The sequence below is a fragment of the Setaria italica genome, chromosome IX (genome assembly GCF_000263155.2).
Source record: "Setaria italica strain Yugu1 chromosome IX, Setaria_italica_v2.0, whole genome shotgun sequence".
NCBI lineage: Eukaryota > Viridiplantae > Streptophyta > Magnoliopsida > Poales > Poaceae > Setaria > Setaria italica.
In genome coordinates, this window is record NC_028458.1 from 6,106,935 (window position 1) to 6,126,521 (window position 19,587).

General features: G+C 48.4%; 2 protein-coding genes across 3 annotated transcripts; one reads left to right on the forward strand and one right to left on the reverse strand.

Annotated features, from left to right (window-relative positions):
- Positions 1–8,946: 8,946 nt before the first annotated feature.
- LOC101762823 (CBS domain-containing protein CBSX3, mitochondrial) lies at positions 8,947–13,681 on the forward strand. 2 transcript variants are annotated; one of them, XM_004981791.2, is made up of 6 exons: positions 8,947–9,378; positions 11,222–11,485; positions 11,590–11,671; positions 12,876–12,949; positions 13,100–13,160; positions 13,264–13,681. In XM_004981791.2, the coding sequence occupies exons 2-6, from the start codon at positions 11,228–11,230 to the stop codon at positions 13,404–13,406; spliced, it is 618 nt and encodes a 205-aa protein (XP_004981848.1). In that variant the 5' UTR covers positions 8,947–9,378; positions 11,222–11,227; the 3' UTR covers positions 13,407–13,681. The 2 variants fall into 2 exon arrangements, with proteins under 2 accessions (XP_004981848.1, XP_004981849.1); XM_004981792.4 differs by having other exon boundaries at positions 9,188–9,378; positions 11,225–11,485.
- Positions 13,682–15,562: 1,881 nt separating this feature from the next.
- LOC101763772 lies at positions 15,563–16,776 on the reverse strand. Its single transcript, XM_004981793.4, has one exon. The coding sequence runs from the start codon at positions 16,595–16,597 to the stop codon at positions 15,875–15,877; it is 723 nt and encodes a 240-aa protein (XP_004981850.1). The 5' UTR covers positions 16,598–16,776; the 3' UTR covers positions 15,563–15,874.
- Positions 16,777–19,587: the final 2,811 nt, after the last annotated feature.

Below are 19,587 nucleotides of genomic sequence, written 5' to 3' on the forward strand. Positions count from 1 at the left end.
TCCACCTGTCCTCCAACCAAACGCGGGACGAAGTGGGATCGTCCCGTCCCGTCCCACTTCGTCCTCGCAACCAAACGCACCCTAGGGTGCGTTTGGAGGCGAGGATGGGACGAGATGGGATCATCCAAATTTTTTTTTTGTTTGGTTCGAGGACGAGTGGAGTCATCCCTCGAGAGAAATATTCGCCTTACATCCGGGACGTCGTCCGCAAAAAAACGAGCGGACGGGCTCGTCGACGCTATGCTCCGTCTCCTTCCTTGCGTGCTTCTTCGCTGAAATCCGACTGCATCGTCCTCCACGGGACCTTGGCCGCCCTTGACGCAGCGCCCGTCTGCTGCTCGAGGTTGAGCTCGCAGGCGGGATCTCGTTCTCAGCACACACCACTCCCAATCAACACGGCAGGTCGAGAGGGTGGGCGAGGGCACGAGCGAGCGAGACGGGAATAGAGAGGGAGAAGGAGATGGCCAGATGGGAGCGGCGGCATAGCAGTACGAGGAGCAGGAAGGCGGATCGGAGATGGGGACAGCCGGACGGGAGACGAGTCGTCCGCTCGGTTTTGTTTGCTCGTCCAACGGAAGAAGATAAGGCTGCGGCAAGAAAAGAAAAAAATGAAAAGATAGGCACAGAGAATGACAGGTGGGACCTATTGATGGATATGTTCTACCAAATAAAGAACTAGGACGAACACATTCCTCTCAACCAAACACGAAGGGAAATAATCTCATACTAAAAATTAGGGACAGGATCATCCCATTCCATCTCATCTCCAAACCAAATGCACGCTAGGGTGCTAGAAGGTGAAAAAGGAACTGGCATGTTGCATTGGCAGAGTTCGGTGACCAAATTATAGTTCTTCAACATTTATCCCAGATACTCAGTACCTGATGTTTAAGCGCGTGAGGTGTTAGTCTGCATTATGCATTTTATGCTCAACTAAAGCCCTATTTGGATACCAGGAGCTAAACTTTAATTCCTATCACATTGGATGTTTGTATATTAATTAAGATTATTAAATATAAGTTAATTTATAAAACTGATTGCACAGATGGAGGCTAATTCGCGAGACGAATCTATCAAACCTAATTAGTTCATAATTTGATAATATAGTGCTACGGTAACCATTTGCTAATGATGGATTAATTAGGTTAATAGATTTGTCTCGCGAATTATCCCAGAATTTTTGCAATTAATTTTATAATTAGCTCATATTTAATCTTTCTAATTAGTATCCGAACATTCAATCTTGTTAACCTTTTAGAGCTTTTTAGAGGAGACGAGGAGCAAACACACCCTAATTTCGTGGCTGATGGTAGTGTTGTCTGCATTTATGGGCGTCATCATGGCAGGAAATAAGGTGCAGCGGCGGTTGCGTTTGCGTGTACCATGAACAAAAACCGCAATTTGGAGGTGAGCAAATGATTGTGGTGTGGGAGCCTGGAACGCGACAGGACGGGTCGCATCCACTCTATCAACTGAAACGTGGGACAAGGAGTCGTCATCCTTTTGATGTGCAGGTTACATGCACTTATGAGGTGGCCTATTTTTTAGCGTTTCATTTCTGTGTGCTGGGCTGCTGACTTTTGTCAGCATGTGTTTGAAAGATGGGTTAAACTTTAGTCCTGTCACATCGGATGTTCGGATGCTAATTAGGATGACTAAATATAAGTTAATTACAAAATTAATAGCAGAACCCCTAGGCTAAATCGCGAGACGAATCTATTAAGCCTAATTAATCCATCATTAGCGAATGGTTACTGTAGCACCACATTGTCAAATCATGGACTAATTAGGCTTAATAGATTCATCTCGCGATTTAGCCTCGGGGTTGTGCAATTAGTTTTATAATTAACCAATGTTTAATACTTCTAATTAGTGTCCAAACATCCGATGTGACATGTGCTAAATTTTAGCCCCTGTGTGCCAAACACCCCGAATACCAAGCTATACCGTGGGTAGCTGCTGCACTCATCGATCATAATGCTGGCAAAGAAATTTAATTTTTGCGCCCTCTGTCTGTTACTCTGTTGCCAACCAAAAAAGAAATGCTCAAATGGTACCTGAAAGCTTACCTCTGACTTGTACGAACGGATGGTTTATTCTGGACTCCAAACTACGAAGAACACGATGCTGTATGCGGGACCCCGAAACTTGTTACCAGTAGCACCCGCGTGCACAAAACCATGTGCGATTTGCTGCGGGTTCAGATGGTAATAACAAGGACTTCAGTACGCTTAAGCTTTCGCGCCCACCGCCCACACGTTGATGGCAGAGCGGTGGCGTCAGGCGTGGGACGGCGCAACCACGGTCGGCGACCGCGGCACCGTCCGTCAGGCCGGAATCCGCAGGCGTCGACCGCCCCCGCCGGGAAGCCGGCACCCTGAGCTAGGCATCAACTCGTTTGGTCGTTTGGGTGCACAGCAGGTCAGCAACAGGGCCCCGTGCGTTCCCCCCTTCGCCTCCGCGGCGCGCGTCCGGCTCTTCGGCCCGATCGTGCCGTGCTGCGTGCCTGCGTCGTCCCACCGCCCGCCGCTAATGGTAGGGCGCTCGGTCTGGGGGCACGGGCACGGTGGAACCGGGACGCTGGCTCTGCTACGCGCTCGAACCGCGCAGCTAGCCTACGGCTTTGGTGCCGCGCTCGCGTGTTGCACGCGCGGTACTGTGTGGTCACGGCACGGCACGGCACGACACCAACACGATAAACACCCGGTGCGGGACGTCGTGGGCGTGGGGACGTGCAGTGCGGGTGGTGTCGAAGAAGATTACCGTACCGTGGGCAGCTGCTGCACTACCCTCGTGGCCTCATCGATCATCATGCTGACAAGGAATTTTGATTTTTTGCGCCCTCTGTCTGTTGCCAACCAGAAAGATGCTCAAATGTACTCTAGAAAAGGAATGCTCAAATGGTACCTGAAAGTTTACCTTTTGAATTGTACGAAGAACAAACACGATGCTGTGTGCGGGACCTCGAAACTTATTAGTAGCACCCGCGTGCACAAAACCATGTGCGATTTGCTGCGGATTCAGATGGTAATAACAAGGACCCCAGTACGCTTAAGCTTTGGCGGCCACACGTTGATGGCAGAGCGGTGGCGTGGAACGGCGCAACCACGGTCGGCGACCGCCGCACCGTCCGTGAGTGCGGACTGCAGAGGCGTCGAGCCGTAGACCGCCCGCCCGCCCGGAAACCTGAGCTAGGCGCCGACTGGTTTGGGTGGCGCACGGCAGGTGGCAACAGGGCCCGTTCGTTCCCCCCGGTTCGCCTCCGCGGTTGCAGCTCAGCGTGCGTTGCCATTACCAGCGCCCCGCGCCCGTGGCGCGCGACCGGCTCTTCCCACCTCCCGCCGCTAATTGGTAGCCCCGCCCGGTCCCCGGCCTCCTCGGGCGCTCGGGCTGGGGGAACGGGCCGCACGGCACGGTGGTACCGCGCTCGCGCGTTGACACGCGCGGCACTGTCGCCACGGCACGGCACGTAGGGTCCGGTGCGGAACGTGCCGTGCAGATGATTAGCTTAGCTTAGGGAAAGCCTAGCATAAGAGCCTGGGCGGAGGGGCCAGTGCGTTGTGTCTCCGTGGCTCCGGTGCCGTAAAACGAAATCTTTACCGTTTCGGGCTTGGAATCTACTGACCGGTGAAAACGCTCCTTTCGTTAGCGACAAGACGCCAGGCACGGCGGCACGCCCCCCTGTAGGTAGGGTCACTGACGGGTGACCTTTGGCGCGGGGCCCCGTGCGTTCCCCAAGTTCGCCTCCGCGGCGTACGTCCGGCCCTCCCGCCCGATCGTGCCGTGCTGCGTGCCTGCGTCGTCCCACCGCCCGCCGCTAAAATGGTAGGGCGCTCGGGCTGGGGGCACGGGCATGGGCACGACACCATGAACACCCCGGTGGGGGACGTCGTGGACGTGTCCCATGCCCACTCAATGACTATCTGTGAATCCCTTTATATAAATATCACTCTTAGGTAGTGTTTGGTTGGCTCAAATGTAACGTAATCTGATTACTGAAGGTAACGAATCCCATTACATATGTTTGGTTGTGATGGTTTGTAATCAATTGACACTGTAATCGAATCCCTTACCTAAATAATATCTATACAAGCTTGTTACCCCTCCTCCCCCATCGTAATCAGATATAGCACTCACACAGTAATCTGATTACGTTACCAGAGTGCAACCAAACAAAGAGGGCAATCACCTATTCCACCTCTAAATACACTGTAATTTGATTCCCTTTGCGTTTACATTACCTTAGCACGAACCAAACACTATCTTAGTCTATTGAAATCATATCTCACCTTTAAGCAGCTTACTCGTTCATACCTAGCACCTGTTTCTCTTGTTGACCTAACCAAATTACGTGCTTTTTTGTTAAATATTATCCCTCTAAGCTATTCCATAGCCCTGCTCACCTATTGGTGCCAACCCGTGCAACCCGCCAAACCAGCCTGTGGAAATCGGCTACTCAGGTTCCATCTGGGTTGGGCTAAACCGTGGTTTAGACCAATAAACCCGTCTAACAGGGGGCTCATCGGCAACCAGCGCCGTGCGGCAGCGACGGCCAGGCCGCTGACGATTATGCGAGTCCCATAGAATCAAGCTAAACACAATCACCATGTGTTACTGGCAGTTAATCGCGGGGATGCCCTTGGACGCGGTTGTTGCGCGGCGAGAGGACCTGGATGCCCCGCAGCCCGCCGAGCGTGCCCGGCGGCACGCCGCCAATGAGGGTGACGCCCAGGAGATGGAGCTCCACGATAGTGGCATTGGCCATGTCGCACCGGATGCCAATCCAAGCGCGGGCCGACATGGACACGTTCCAGCCCAGCGCGCGCTCGTGCGGCATGCCCGTGAGGAACGCCTGCAGCGCTGACATCGACCACTACTGCGGCGGCAACTCCGCGGACGCGCAGCCGAGCGTCACGGCGGCGGCGGCTAGCGCCAAGAGCAACACGGGCGCGCCTATTCTTTCTGGGTCACGCCGCGATGGTGGCGCGCACCGGGTGGGACACGCAGCTACGGCCTGGATGGACGCGAACGCTGCTGACATGGGGAGCCGCTCGCAGCTTCCAGCAATGGCGTATGTTGTCGTCGATTTTAAACCGCACAAACCAACCCGCTTAACCCGTAATCATGTGGTTTATTTGAGAAACCGCGTAAACCCGCCGTTGAACAGGCCTATTCCATGCCTTTCTGTGAAAGTCTATTCCTTACTTATACCATACATGCCTTTTTATAATCCTATTACATACACATATTACACCACATCTCCTTCCTCTAACAAATCAAAAAATCTATCTCTTCTCCCACTCCGTCCTGGTTTTGCTCGACTTATCACACATGCATACTTGAAATACTTTTACTTACCTTTCTAAACCGGTACTACTCAACCTATACCATTGCTTCTTGGTGAATAATACTTGCCTAGCTAACTACCTTAAGAAGTATTAATCACAAGCAAATGCCTAGCTAACTAAAACATCCTATCCAGATGCATATCTCGATACCTGTTATTCCGGTCAGATGGGACAAGCACCAGAAAGAAATCTCGGCAGTGGTTTACTTGATTTTCTAAGAACTAAGACTGGCAAAGGGAAAGGATGGATTGGAAAAGGAAGTACTCACAAAAACTAGGATGAACTGACAGCTTCGAAAAAAGAAGAAGAAGATTAACTTCCGCTACTACTTACTACTCGACGATTCAACCATTCATGGTTGGTGTGGCTCCTATTCCTCGATATACCGGACCTTCTTCTACACTACCACGAGTAAGTTCGTAGCTTGCAAACCCCTGATTTGCCCATTATTTAATTAAACGCGCGTGCCTTTGCTTTGAAAAAAAGGTGCTTTCACCACAAACATGCCAGTAATTGACGAATTGGATGCTCCAGCAGTAGTTCCAATTCTGAAGGGAAACAAAAAGAGAAAGTTCCGCTTGACAAACATGCCGGAGCCCAAAGGAAAAGCAGTACCAATCCGCTTCAAAGCTTCTGTCCTAGCTAGCCTATCTTCGACGTCAGAACCAATTTCTTCAAAAGTTTTCTTCACCTCGCCCTTGTGCTTACACCAGCCTTTGTTCACTTGTCTCGAGCTTACTTCTACACTTGAATGGACTTCGACCTTCATCTTTAGTAATACCTAACGTTGCTAGGGTCTTCCATGCTTATAAAGTATACTAAAAAGATGAGCCTAGTGTTTAACTTTTTCTCAAAGAAAATTTCTACAACCCATTTTCCTTGATACTGGAATCGAGCTAGTTCCATTTTTTTAGGTAAAGATCAAGCGGGAAAGCTTACACCACCCATATTCTTCTTTATGTGGCTGACCTATTTGTTCACTTTTCACAAATCATGTAGCAATTTCAAAAGAGAGATCAGGATCAGAGCAAAGAAGCTGCGAAATGAGGGGAGGAGACTCTGCCTCCATAGTATAAGTTGCTATCCACTTATGCTTGGTTTGTGCTTGACCACGAAATCTTGCCTCCCACCATCATGAAAGACAGATGATGATGTCGATTTCTTACTGTCGAGATAGCCTATCCGAATCCAAATCATTCGACTTCCTCTTTGCAGTGGCGAGATCGTTGATTCCTATAAATCAAGATGTTTTGTAGCCGGCTTCTTTTTATGGGCCTTCTCTCTTAGATGATATTATCCACTGGTATATTGCGAAAGTCTTACAAAGACGAAAGGACCCATGCCTTCTTTGAAAATGATATCCCTTTCCAACACTTCCGCTAGCCCTAGACTCGGAATACTCTGCTTAAGAGATCCCCCTCTCCAGCCAGAGAGGATTTGAGTACAACATTGATTGCGGAAGATCTTTGTTCATATTATTTCAAAGCCTAACTAGGCGCACAGCGGTGAGTATGAGATGCTTTCAAGAAATGCTAGAAAAGAGCCAGTAACACTATCAGTGAATAGAGCTGGTGTAAAGTCCAGCTAAAGTACCATACAGCCCCGCCCCACAGGTAAAAGAGTATGAGTGGAGGGAAGTGTTTTGCTCTTATAGGTACTACGGAACTAGTTCCAAAGAACTGCTGGTGAGGAATGAAAGAGTTTCTAGTGATAGGTGCTGCTATGAGTTAGCATAGCCCCAAAGAAAGTAGTCTGCGATCCCCTTGGAAGTAAGTGAAAGGACGGAGCGAGCAAACCGGATAGCCCCACAGAGTATCAGCGACGATTTCCCGCATACACCGAATTCAACTGGGATGAAATTTGGAGAAGAATTCGGCATAGAAGTGACTTTGATCTTTGACAACCGAGGCCGTTGGAAGTGCATGAAATAAGAGATGCGGGAAAGTATTGTGAATATAAAGAAAGTTCGGGTCACATCAAAATAGAGTGCTTGCAACTCAAAGATGATCTCGAAAGAAGGACGTGCGGTGCGGGTGGCGTCGAAGAAGATTAGCTTAGGGAAAAGCCTAGTGATAGTGCGCGGACGGCCCGTGCGTGTGCGTCAATGTTTCCGCCGCGACTGGTGGTGCAGTAAAAGTGAAATCTCCTGAGCGGTGAAAAAGAACTCCTCCCCATTCATGATAAGACGCCAAGTCGCCAACAAACGATGGGATGGCGCTATCCAGCGACGGGTCGCGCTGTCGCGCAGCGTGCGACCCCAGCTTCCACCACTCTACTGCCGCGTTGGGTCTAGATGATGTCAGTGATACGTCAGTTAAGGGGACTGTTAATATATTTTCTTTAAATGAGCATAACTTACTCATCAAGTGTCCGTTTTTAATTTCGTTTGCGCCATTGTGTTCCTAGTGATGAGATCTGCAAAACAAGATCCGTATCTCATATATTTTGATGTTGTTTTATATGACTGGCAACTTATGGACAAACTGTATAGCAACTTATATAGAGAATATGTGATAACTTATATGTTATATTATTATAACTCACATAGAGTCGATGTAATAGCTTCTTCGGAGCTAATGTATCCATATATACAGAGACAAATAAGATAGCTTAAATAGATACCTAAAATATGTAACTATATTGAGTGAAAAATGTAGCAATTTATGTATATAATGTGTTGATAGATTTATACATAAGGTTCTACACACTTCATACATAACTAGTTAAGTTGCTAGAATATAAAAAATATATTAAAATATATTGCAGTCATGCAAACAGAATCGAAAATAAACATTTAAGGAAAAAATTATCACGAGAGAAGTAAAATAAAAAGTATGTGAGCCGCCGTAAAATGAGCCGCGGCGGGCCGCAGCAGCAGGCCGCGCGGGTCGCGCACTCCGGGCTAGCGCGACGGTAGCTGTTTCCAAACGATAGGGTCCCTGGCGCCGCGGGCAGAAAAGGATGCAGATGAATACCAGGGAATCCTTCACACGGCCCCCACCCGATCCAATGACCTGATCCGATCCGGCCGGCGGCGGCCAGGATATTTTCGTCACCATCACTCCATCAGCAGCAGAGCAGAGAGTAGCAGACAGGTGGGGGGAAATTTCGCTCAGGTCGGGTAAAACGTCGGCATCAGGGCAGGGGTCGGACGTCACGCTTGCCATCCATCCACATCCACCGGGGTAGTTTTCCTCTCCCCCGCCCGAGCCGAAGAGGGAACCGGGACCGCGGGACGGGGACGCCTGTTCAGTTTACGTGCGCCCGTGAGCCGTGACGGCGACGCCGATCCGACCCCGGACCCCTGGGCTGCTCGTGCTCGCCACCTCCCGATGCCTCGGTCCTCCGCGGCTGTTGCGTTGCGGTTGCGTCTCCTCTAATCCTTGGCCCCTGCGGCCATGATTGGCTACCACTAGTACCAGCCCCCGGATGCTGATCATTGATTCGGCGTTTGGCGGCCCTGCTCTTCTCTTCTCCCGGGATGGAACTCTTTCCTTCCTGCTGGGTTTCCACGCATAAATGCACGACGGCGATGGCTTCCCAAAGTGTGGTTTCTTTCGCACTTTGGCGCACGAGAACCAAGCACGGTTGGTAACACCCATCCACTGCGAGATCCAAAGGACACCGTCGTCTCCTCGCGGCACCAGGGTCCAGGCACCAATAGCTACCTACTCCTACAAATCAGCTGCAAAATGCACCGAAAAGTGCTGTGCAGACTGCAGAGCGTAACCCTGAGCTCAAAGAGAGTGTGCGTTTAACCTGCCTCCAGGTCGCACTAAAAAAAGCGGAAGAGAAAAGAGGAGACAGGGCCTTGTGGATAAGACCGACGGCACATGACTTCACCAATCCCCACCCGCAGAGACACGTCGCTTTAATTAGCGCTCATCCATCAGCCCCCCGACCCTCTCGCCTCGCAACGTAACAAGTGTCCTTTCTTCGTCTTCCTCCTCCCTCCTCTCCCATCCACTCTCCACTCTCCTCCCCCCAACTCCCTCGCCACTGCGGAGCTTCGGCGGTTCGGCTCGAGCAGGTAAACCAGCCGAACCCCCTTTGCTCTTCTTTGCTTCGATTAAACGGATCGGTGCCTCAGCTGAGAACTGCGTGATCTAGAGGCGTGGTGCCGCCGCGCGTCTGCTAGGTTTTCTCGAGGGAACTGCTGCTTTGCTTTGCTTTCCTTTGGATCGGGTTAATCTGGCTGTACGTTCGCGGTGTTCTGTCTCTTTGTGAGAAGAGTATTCGTTTTTTCCCCTTGATTTCTGCACGATCTGGTCTGTTCACTCGAAGCACTGCGAGCGGCTCTGCTCGTGGGCTTGGTAGCAAAAGGACATGAGTTTTTAAGCAAACACTGTTAACCACTGAGAAGAAAAGGGAACGGGAGAGCAGTTTTGCTTGGTTTTTCTCTGGTTGTCCAGTGCCTGCTGTTGTTGTTTGGCTATTAGCTGAGGCGGCGTATTGATGCGTTTCATTTGGCATCTTCATCGATGCGCATAGATTGTAGGGCTCTAGCTAACAGTTTTAAAACTCTTCGGTTCCAAAACCCCTCCGAGCCAGACGCGAGGCACCTAGTTTTGCAGTTTTCGATTCGTTTGTTCGTTCGATTCGCGCATCTGCAGTGATTTGATAAACCTGAATGAAACGTCATGGACAGAGTCCAGTGATGAGTGTGTGGAGTTCAGTGTTCTGGGTGGCGACGCCACTGGTTGGGTTCTCTGTGTGTTGGTGATTCCTTATTGGTTTGATTGTGACATAAAACCGAATCCAATGTCGTGGACCCGGTCCAGACTATATTCTTCAAATATGTGAAGTGGGCTGGATTATTTCAAATTCCAAGTACAGACCTGCCAAGGCGTTTAGACATATCACCTTACTGTGCAGATACTAATTTATAGGTAGAATGTGGCATCACTAGCAATATCAAGTTGAAGTATTTGGTTCTGTGCTCTATCAGTGGTTGGAAGACTATTTGTCGAATAGATTGTTTTCTTCTATTATTTACCGGTCTAAGGACAAAGCGATAAACCAGACATCCTTTTCATTGAGGCAGTGCCTTGAAAACTAGCTGCCCTTTGGTATTGTGCTCCCACTAACATCAAGATAGGATTTCCAAGTAGGATTGAGATATGATTTGTTTGTTTATGCAGAAAACAGTGGATGGTAACATTATTGCTGAAATGCTTCCACTTATCCAATCATTCCTGTTGCTTTCTTTTCAATGCTCTGTTTGCTTTATAAGGCAACAACTTTATCTAAAGCCCCACCTTTTTGTGTATTATCTTGTTTTTGCAAAAATTGTTGTGTATCATCAAATCAGTTGTATTTGCTTATTTCCCTGAGTTCTGTCTTTCTTTGTACCAAGGTCCACGCCCTAGTTCTGGTAGTAAGGTGAACTACTTGATGAAAGTTGTCGATGAACTTGACTACCAGTTTGCTCATTGTCATTGATGACATATGTTGGTAAAAAAACTGCTTTAATAATCAATATAGATGCATGTTCCTATGTTAGTATGCAACACTTAGAGTTGAATATATTTCATGAACTAGGTAATTGTAAGATGCACCACCTTCCCCATTTGTCTTTAGCTTGTCGTTGCATTTTCTATATCTATTTGTGACAGTGCCAAATATTCTCGGACAATAATTTACAGAATCGTCTAGTGGTTTTGATGCTGATGGTGATTACCATGGACTCTATGCTGAACACCTTGTATATGAGATACTGATTCAGTGCATTCTTCAAAAGTTGAACTCTAAAGGCAGAAGCAAATTAATGTGGTTTAGAAAAATCATAAAAATCATAATCATAATTTAAATGAATAAATCCTTTATAGTTCAAAATGAAGTGACTGTTGCCTTTGATTTATGATCCGACACAGAAGAAAATGCAACGGGCAGTGCAAGCCATCAGGTCACATGGAAGTGTGCTTAAATATGCTGTTCTCCAGCATGTCAGCGCTCCCAAACCAGCCATGCTTCCTGCTGCATTTTCTCGCTTCATGTCAGTTTCATCTGCTCGCCTAGAGGATCGTGGATTTGAAACTGCAACTGTAGCAGATGTCTTGAAGTCCAAAGGAAAGAGTGCTGATGGATCTTGGCTCTGGTGCACCACAGAGGACAATGTCTATGAAGCTGTCAAATCGGTATGTGTTCACTTCTTGATGACCATATTAGCTCATTTATAAGCAACAGTTATGCATCAGATGGTAAACCTGCTTTTCTTTACCTTCAAAAAAACTTTTTGCAGATGACGCATCACAACGTGGGAGCTCTGGTGGTGGTCAAACCTGGACAGGATAAAGCAATTGCTGGCATTATCACTGAGAGAGGTAATGAGCAACTTTCTGTAATTACCGGCATCTAACCTTTGGGTATGATGGAAAAAAGTACAAAATCCTGTACCGCACCTGCACTGGACACCCTTGACCAAAAGTTTTGTTCATAAATACTTGATTTTCTATTCTCAATGCGTATCTTCCTACAGCGTTCCCCTAACTTTACCCTTTTGCCTTTTTGTCCTTTAGACGATAGAGGTGTACTTTAGTCTATTCTGTGAAAATTATGACTGTCAAGAGTCAATAATCTGAAAACTGGAGAGTAAAATTTTGGAAGATAGAAACTACTGCTTGGTGCTTGCACTTGTTCATAGAAGATATGTTTTGGGGAATAATAGATTTGCATTAACCGATGGTTGTGCCACTACATATATAGCCTCATGTATACAAGATGGACTCTACATACATATCAGCAAACACTTGTAACTTGCAATTTGAAATGTATTATCTTAGACGTTTCCTTTTCTTTTTCTTTTGAAATGAAAAATCGCTGAAGATACAAATCCATATTACTGCCCCTTTGTAGTGAAAATAAACCTGAACCAGACATTGGAAAGCAAGGTATTGAAATTTCTTCTGTAAGGTTGTCAATGTATAACACCAGTTTGATTTTGCTTCAGCGCGCATCAAACTTTTTTGGCAAGTCTTCTGAGTACTTTGTAATTGATAGATCAAAAACATGCAGATCATCTGCCACATGGTTGTCTGGAGTTAAACATATATTTGAATAAGTAAACATTAGGTTGTCTTCTTGTGGCACAATCATAGTCAGCAGTTTACACTGAATTCCCGACAGAAAGTTGTGCACAGTGGTTTAGTTTCATGAGCAGGAAATTTCAGGGGTAACAACTAACAAGAAAGTGTATTGAAGCCATTTACTTGTTACATCCCTAAACTCTGATCCTTGACCTCTAAACAGATGATTTCCATCAGGCCAACTCCAGGCTGACCGCATACTGCAACCATTTCCTGTACACAACGCCTTACTGAACAGTGCACCATATTTCATCTTGGACTTAAATGTAATTAATCACATAGTCAACAGCATATAGAGTCAAACGTTTTTTAGGGTAGAACCAATACTTCACAGAAATTCGCATTCTGAAAACGGAACTGGAAGCATGACAATCTTTTAAGAAAGACCGGCACATAAGATCGTTGTTACATGTGACTAACATCTGAAACCTCGTGGGTTCAGATTATCTCCGGAAAATCATAGTGCAGGGACGATCTTCCAAGTCAACTAAGGTTGGAGACATCATGACCGAAGAGGTATTGTCCCTTCTATTACACCATTTTATTTCATTTTCCACCATACCTAGAATCTCATTAGTATACACGACGTTAGATGTCTAATTGGTGATCATAAGTATTAAAAGGATGTATGGACACAACTTAACTGATGAAACATCTTGCTGACAGAACAAACTGATCACCGTGAAGCCCGACACCAAGGTCCTGCAAGCGATGCAGCTGATGACAGGTAACCAACATGTGTCCTTCTGTCAAGCAGACAAGCGGTATTACTAGAACTGTTGAGGGCACTGGAATTGATCATGATCTGTCGCACCAATCTCTTCTTGCAGAGAACCGCATCAGACACATCCCGGTGATCGACGGCACGGGGATGGTGGGGATGGTCTCCATCGGCGACGTCGTCCGCGCGGTGGTCAACGAGCACAGGGAGGAGCTGAACCGGCTCAACGCCTACATCCAGGGAGGCTACTAGGACAACACGTCCCTCCCAGCGATGTCCGCCTTTGATATCCAATAACTCGGACCAGTGATGATGACGAAATAGGCCGTGTGTTCGTGGACGATGCTGTTGAATTGTGCAAGGTGTTTCTTTTTTTCCCTCCGCGTGTTCTATGTGTATATTGCCATTTTGCCAAAGCCGCGCGTGACAGTGCGCCTGGTGCTGGGGCGCAGAGACTATCTGATGGTGGAGACACCGGAAATAAAAAGCGTGCCGCCGTGTGCTTCCTTTGCAGGATGTTCGTTTCAGCTTGCCTGCTGTTATGAATTCTGATGGGTTTTTTTTTCCGGATAATTTCTCCTCTTCTGGTGTTTGGCCGTTTGATAGGTTTCTGGAGACTGAACTGAGGGTTTATTGGTCACATTAACGAAGACGGAGGGAGAGTTGGATTGAAATAGCCTCGGCCTCGGTTTCTCGTTTGGGGAGATCGCGGTCGTCGTAGGCGTTCTGCGCGTGACAGTGTTTGCCTGGCCGACCTTCAACTTCAAGTTGAATAGTTCAGGCTTCAGGCGTTTGCTGACTTGTTTTTGTTGTTGCAATTAGTCTGTGGTTGATATTGATTGGTCGTGCCCGTCGTCTAATTTCTAACCAAGTTTGATTGTTCGTGGTCTTAGCTGGCGCCTGAAGACGACTGCAGAAAATTCAGCGTGTTCCAGCTTTCGTCAAATTGCATATTTCCCGTGTCTCCAGGATAAGAGCAAGTCTTGCAACGACATGGTCGACTGTCGAAAGGCATGATTAATGCATGGCCCACGTCTCCGGTGCAGAGCAACACGTGAGCTCACGAGGCAACTTCCCTTCTTTGGTATAGGAGTATACTTGTTCAAACGTCGTACAGCTACTAACTGCTATCACTTCAGGTCCTGTTTAGTTTCTCCTAAAATTCTAACTTTGACACTATGCAAAAAGAAGATTCCCCATCACATCAAACTTGCGGTACATGCATGGAGTACTGAATGTAGACGAAATCAAAAACTAATTGCACAGTTTTGTTGTACTTTGCGAGACGAATCTTTTGAGCCTAATTAGTCAATATTTGGAACCTCAGACGACCAGAAATGGTTTTGCTGACAGTTTCATTGTCAAAAGGAAAACATTACTTAAATGTTTGGAACCTGTTGATGCTGAGGGCCTGTTTGGTTATGGTTGCTTATCCATAAGCAACTTAAAAATAAGCAAATAAGTTGCTTATAATCCAAACACTCTTGCTTATAGAGTTGCTTAGAAGTTGCTTATGTATAAGCAAATAAGTAACTTTTGGATTGCTTATGGTTGCTTATGGGGCACTTTACACCTCCTACCCTCATTCTCTCTCCTCTCTCCCCTTTCTCTCTCCTCTCTCCCGTCAGTCCGTCACCAATCTGGCGCCGCTTCCGCCCACTGCCGCTCGCCGCCGCCGCTCCCGCCCGTCGCCGCTCCCGCCTGCCGCCGGCCGCTCGCGCCCCTCCGCCGCCGCCGCCCGCCCGACGCTCGCGCTTAGCCGCTGCCCGCTTCTTCTGATGCCAAGGACTAGGAGCTGGTAATTACTAGGGGTAGTGGAAAATGGGATGGCAAGAGCAAATGTGTCAATAGCAGTCTTATTTATTGCAAATAAGCAACCCAAACCAAACACCTAAACTTATAAATAAGCAACTACAATAAGCAAATAAGCAACTTATTTATTAAGCATCCATAACCAAACAGACCCTGAATTGGATCGCACTGGTGTTAAATGGCCGAAACCGATAGGCAAGCAACAGACCACTTGCTTCTGCAAACGCTGGAGCCAGAAAAAAGATCTGCAGAGCAGAGCCACGCAATGGAGCCAACAGGCGTCAGGCACCATTAACCCACGTCCGTGCCATTGATTACGCCGCCCCCCGCCCGCCCCGCCCCCCTTGTCATTATCCTGCCGTCAAAACGGTTTAAATTACCTAACTAACGCCGTCGTAATACTACGTCTCACAAGTCAAAGAAAGAGGAAAAGAATACTAGACGAGAACGTTATCACGTAACTTTACGGCTGATCACAATCATGGAATCGTAATCATGTCGTCATTTGCCTTGCAACGAAAGCAAGAAGCTGCAACAGATGAAGGGAAGACCTCCAAAGGGACTGGATTTTTTTTTTGAAAAGTAAGGACTGGAAATTTTTGGTCTAGCAATAGGCAATGCATTGTAATTGCCTCGATGAATCTTGATCATTGAACAAGCAAGCAAGAATTACGATCAATAATCTGTACATTTGACATCTAAAGGAAATCAGGGAGAAACTGAGCTGAACGAAAAGATTGGATCGATTCAGTTCGCCTCCCCTGCTTCCAATCCAATCCCCATGCTTCTCTTCCTCGTTCTTGCCGGCAAACTGGAGGCATCATTGCATTTGGTCGTTGGCGCATCGAATACTTTTAGTAGTAGTAGATCAATAGTAGTAGCGGCCACGGGGCCGCGGCGGCGGCGGGCTATCGACGGCCGGCGAGGCGGTTGAGCCAGGCGTTGCGGAGCTGGAGCTCGACGGGATCGCCGAAGCACTGCGCCCGGGCGAGGCAGAAGTGCGTGCAGAACCCGGCCGACGAGCGGACGCGGCAGGTGTCGAGCACGTAGCACGACGCGCACTCCATCCCGCGCGCCTGCACCACCAGGCCCCAGACCTGCCGCGCCGCCTCCGTGGCGGAGGCGCCGCCGTCCGCGGCCGCGGCGGCCACCTGCTCGACCAGGATGATCCCGTCCGGCCGCCGCTGCCCGCCGGCCCCCCATCGGCGCTGCACGTCGGGCCAGCTCTCCGGGGACGCGGGCTCCCGCCGCACCGTCACGCCGTCGTCGTCGTCGCTGCTGAACAGGTGCACAAGGAACGGTGCCTCCCCGATGTTCCGCACGATCTCCGCGATCGACTCCCGCATCCAGCCCTCCACCTTCTCCTCCCCGACCTTCTCCAACAACTCCTCCTCCTCCTCCTCCTCACCTCCTCTGCCCAACACGCTCCCCAACAACCCCTCCTCCCGCCGCTGGAGCTGCAGCCCGCGGGGCGCGTCCGCGACCGCCGCGCGGAGGCGCACCGAGGCCGCCCGCCGCGTCGCCACGGGAGCGAACGACGCCGGCATCCGCGGCCGCGGCCGGTGCAGCGCCACCGACGACGACGACGACGCCGGGCCGTACCCCCGCACGGTGGGCGCAGCCGCCGCCATCGCCCGCCTCACCACCACCGATCGGACCGCCGCGGACTCCTGCGACCGAAGTAATGATCCGAGGCGCCGGGATCGATGGCGAAACCGGTGGCAATCCGAAGTAGTAGCAGTAGCACGAGCCGAGACGAGTCACCGGCGACGGAACGGGTGGTGCGCGTAGAAATAGGTTGGGAGGAGGGCGTCGGATTGGGGGAGCCGGCACGGCAGAGGTCTCCGACGCGCAACCGCCTGTTGCTTCCCGGAACGGCTCTGATGCGGGCGTGGCGTCCGACGTGGACGAATTTTTGGGATCCCGTGCGGCTGGGAAGGGCCTGTGGCAGGATCCGTGGCGGATCCCTGGGCTCCGATTGGTGCGTATCCGTGTGTGGTGTGAAGCGGGTGCGGGGGAGCGTGGGGCGCGCGCCGCGGCACGCTCCGGCACGCAGCGGGCGGGAGGCGGGAAGAGGGTTTGCTCGTGCCACGCTGGACGGGGTGACAGGTCAGCGCGCCGCGACACGGACACGTAGGATCGGTGGCGGGCCCCGCGGCTTTCCTCTTCGCACCACCGTCCATCCTGGCGACGTGTTCCGATCTCGGTGGCTGAGCAAGCCGAGCCGTGTGGGGCTGAACCGGTCGCCGCGAGCGGGCGGACAGCGAAGGCGCGCGGCGTGGTCGCGCGTGCGAGTCTCGTTTTGCTCGTGATCCTGGCGCGCCCGCGTCGTGCCTGGTGCGACACGGCCCCTCTCGCGTGCGGTTTTGGGTCCCGCTGGACCCGGTTGTGACACGTAGTACAGTAACATTCTTCTGCTACAAATCTTTTTTTCTCTACGATTATACCACATTCAAAAACTATTTTACAACCCATAAAAAACCTAGTACTCCTGTTTTAGAGGGTTCTACGGTTATGTTCAAAAACCCTTTTACTCTAAGGCTAGCTTATTATTCGGCGACAGAGAAGTCGATGATGAAAGAGCGGCTAAACACAGATTGAACTCCATACGAGCTCAAGTTTTTTTTAATGTGTATTTAGCAGCATGGTGCACGTTTGGTCTAGCTTGTTCATACAAAGCTGAATTCAGTCAGGCCGTGCAGTTCTAGTTTTGTATAACCAAGCGTACAACTTGGACGCGACAAAATACTAATACCAATTTCGGACGGGTCTTGCACAGTCACATGCATGTGTCCCGTTTTCCAACAATGCCAAACACATGGGACTATATAAGGTTAGGCCATGTGTAGTTGCTTGATGTTTGGTTTGAGTTGCTAAACTGCATTGAATGAGATTGTTTTTGACATATTTGCCCCTAATAATTACATGCCATCCCATTTCTCACTCCTCATAAATGAGGACGGGTTAAAGATCACTTTTTAGTCCTCATAAGCAACACTTATAGGTTAAAAATAAGCAGCCCTATAAGCAACCCAATAAGTAAGGGTGATTGGTTTCATAAGCAAATAAGTTGCTTATTTTTAGTTGCTTATGCATAAGCAACTCAAACAAACAGGACCTTATACTCCTTCCATTCCAAAATGTAAGTTGTTTTGGATTTATAGATACATAGATTTTGCTATCGTATATTTATATCTAGATACATAGCAAAATTTATATACCTAGAAAAGTTAAAACGATCGCATTTTGAAACGGAGGGAGTACTACTATTTGCGCGTACGTAGTGTGTACGTCTCGTTCGGCATGGCACTGAAGCTGACTTCTTCGGCGTATCCGGAAAATGTAGTCGAGACACCAATTGCTCTGATGAAACGCAAGCTTCCCAAGCCAACGAAATGGAATAGTGAAGCGAAACTTGCCATGAAATGCATGTGTTTGTACACGGTGAAATCACGTGCCCAGATTGCCATGTGGCCTAGTCAAATTTCATGCTCTAGTATATCTGGTGAAGTGTGCTCCGCAACTTACTTCAATGCTCAGTAGATTGGTTGTAGTTTTTTGTGGATTGACAAAAAAAAAAATTCCAGGAAAGCAGACATATAAAAGATCTCTCCCCAATAGACTCAACGAATAGCCTACGCATACACTACCGGGACTACCTGTTCTTGCAGGTGTAACGAGGCAGACGAAGTTGCCTCGATCGTCATCGATACCAGAGTTGAATGGTTAAATTTGCTTGCAATGTTTTGAACTCGACATCGGAAAACAAAAGCTGCCTCATCTTTCTTGTCCAGGAAGCGAGAGGTGGAGTTTAAATAATATAGTAGGAACCAAACTCAGAGTACTTGTGTAGAGATGTCATCAACTGTGTGATTGTGACGAACTCCTAAGATTATCGGAAACCCTGTGCGTGGAGATTGTAACCCGAGTACGAGCTAACAAATCCACCTCTGTTTCGCAAATTTTTTTTTTACCCATTCTTAAATACATGGTGTTTAGGAAAAAAATAAATTATTTAAAAGATAAACTGATTTTCATACCCAATGCCATAACATGAAGCTAGTATAAACTACCATAGCTTCCGAAACTTGTACCTGCTTACTTTTTTAGAGGATTCTGCACATGCTTATCTAGATACTCCTTCTGTCCAAAAAAAGTGCGTTTTCAAAAGTTTTCAAAAGTTTAAGGACATATTAGTATTTATGAGAAGTGATATAGATGCCTCTAATTAAAGCAGTTAATCAACATGAACCAAATATTGAAAAGAGAAAAAATAGAAATTTAAATGTGCATGCATCTTGGAAAAGATAAAATGCATAATGGAAAAAATATGTTAGTTAAATGCGCATGCACCTTGGTAAAAAGAAAATTGTAGATAATTATTTTTTCGTACAATTAAATCTAGTTAGTTCAAAAGTTACAGTTCACTCTTATTTTAAGCTCTAAAATAGCACTCTTTGTGCACAGAAGGGGTAGAGTGTCGTGGTGGACTGTGGACATTCTCCAGCAGCAGTATTTGCATGTCTCAGCGAATGGGCTCAACGCCTTGGGCCGAACTAGATACTGTCTGTGTGGCTAGGCTAGCGGGCCTCCAGACTTAGCCTAAAATGGAGCAGCAGAA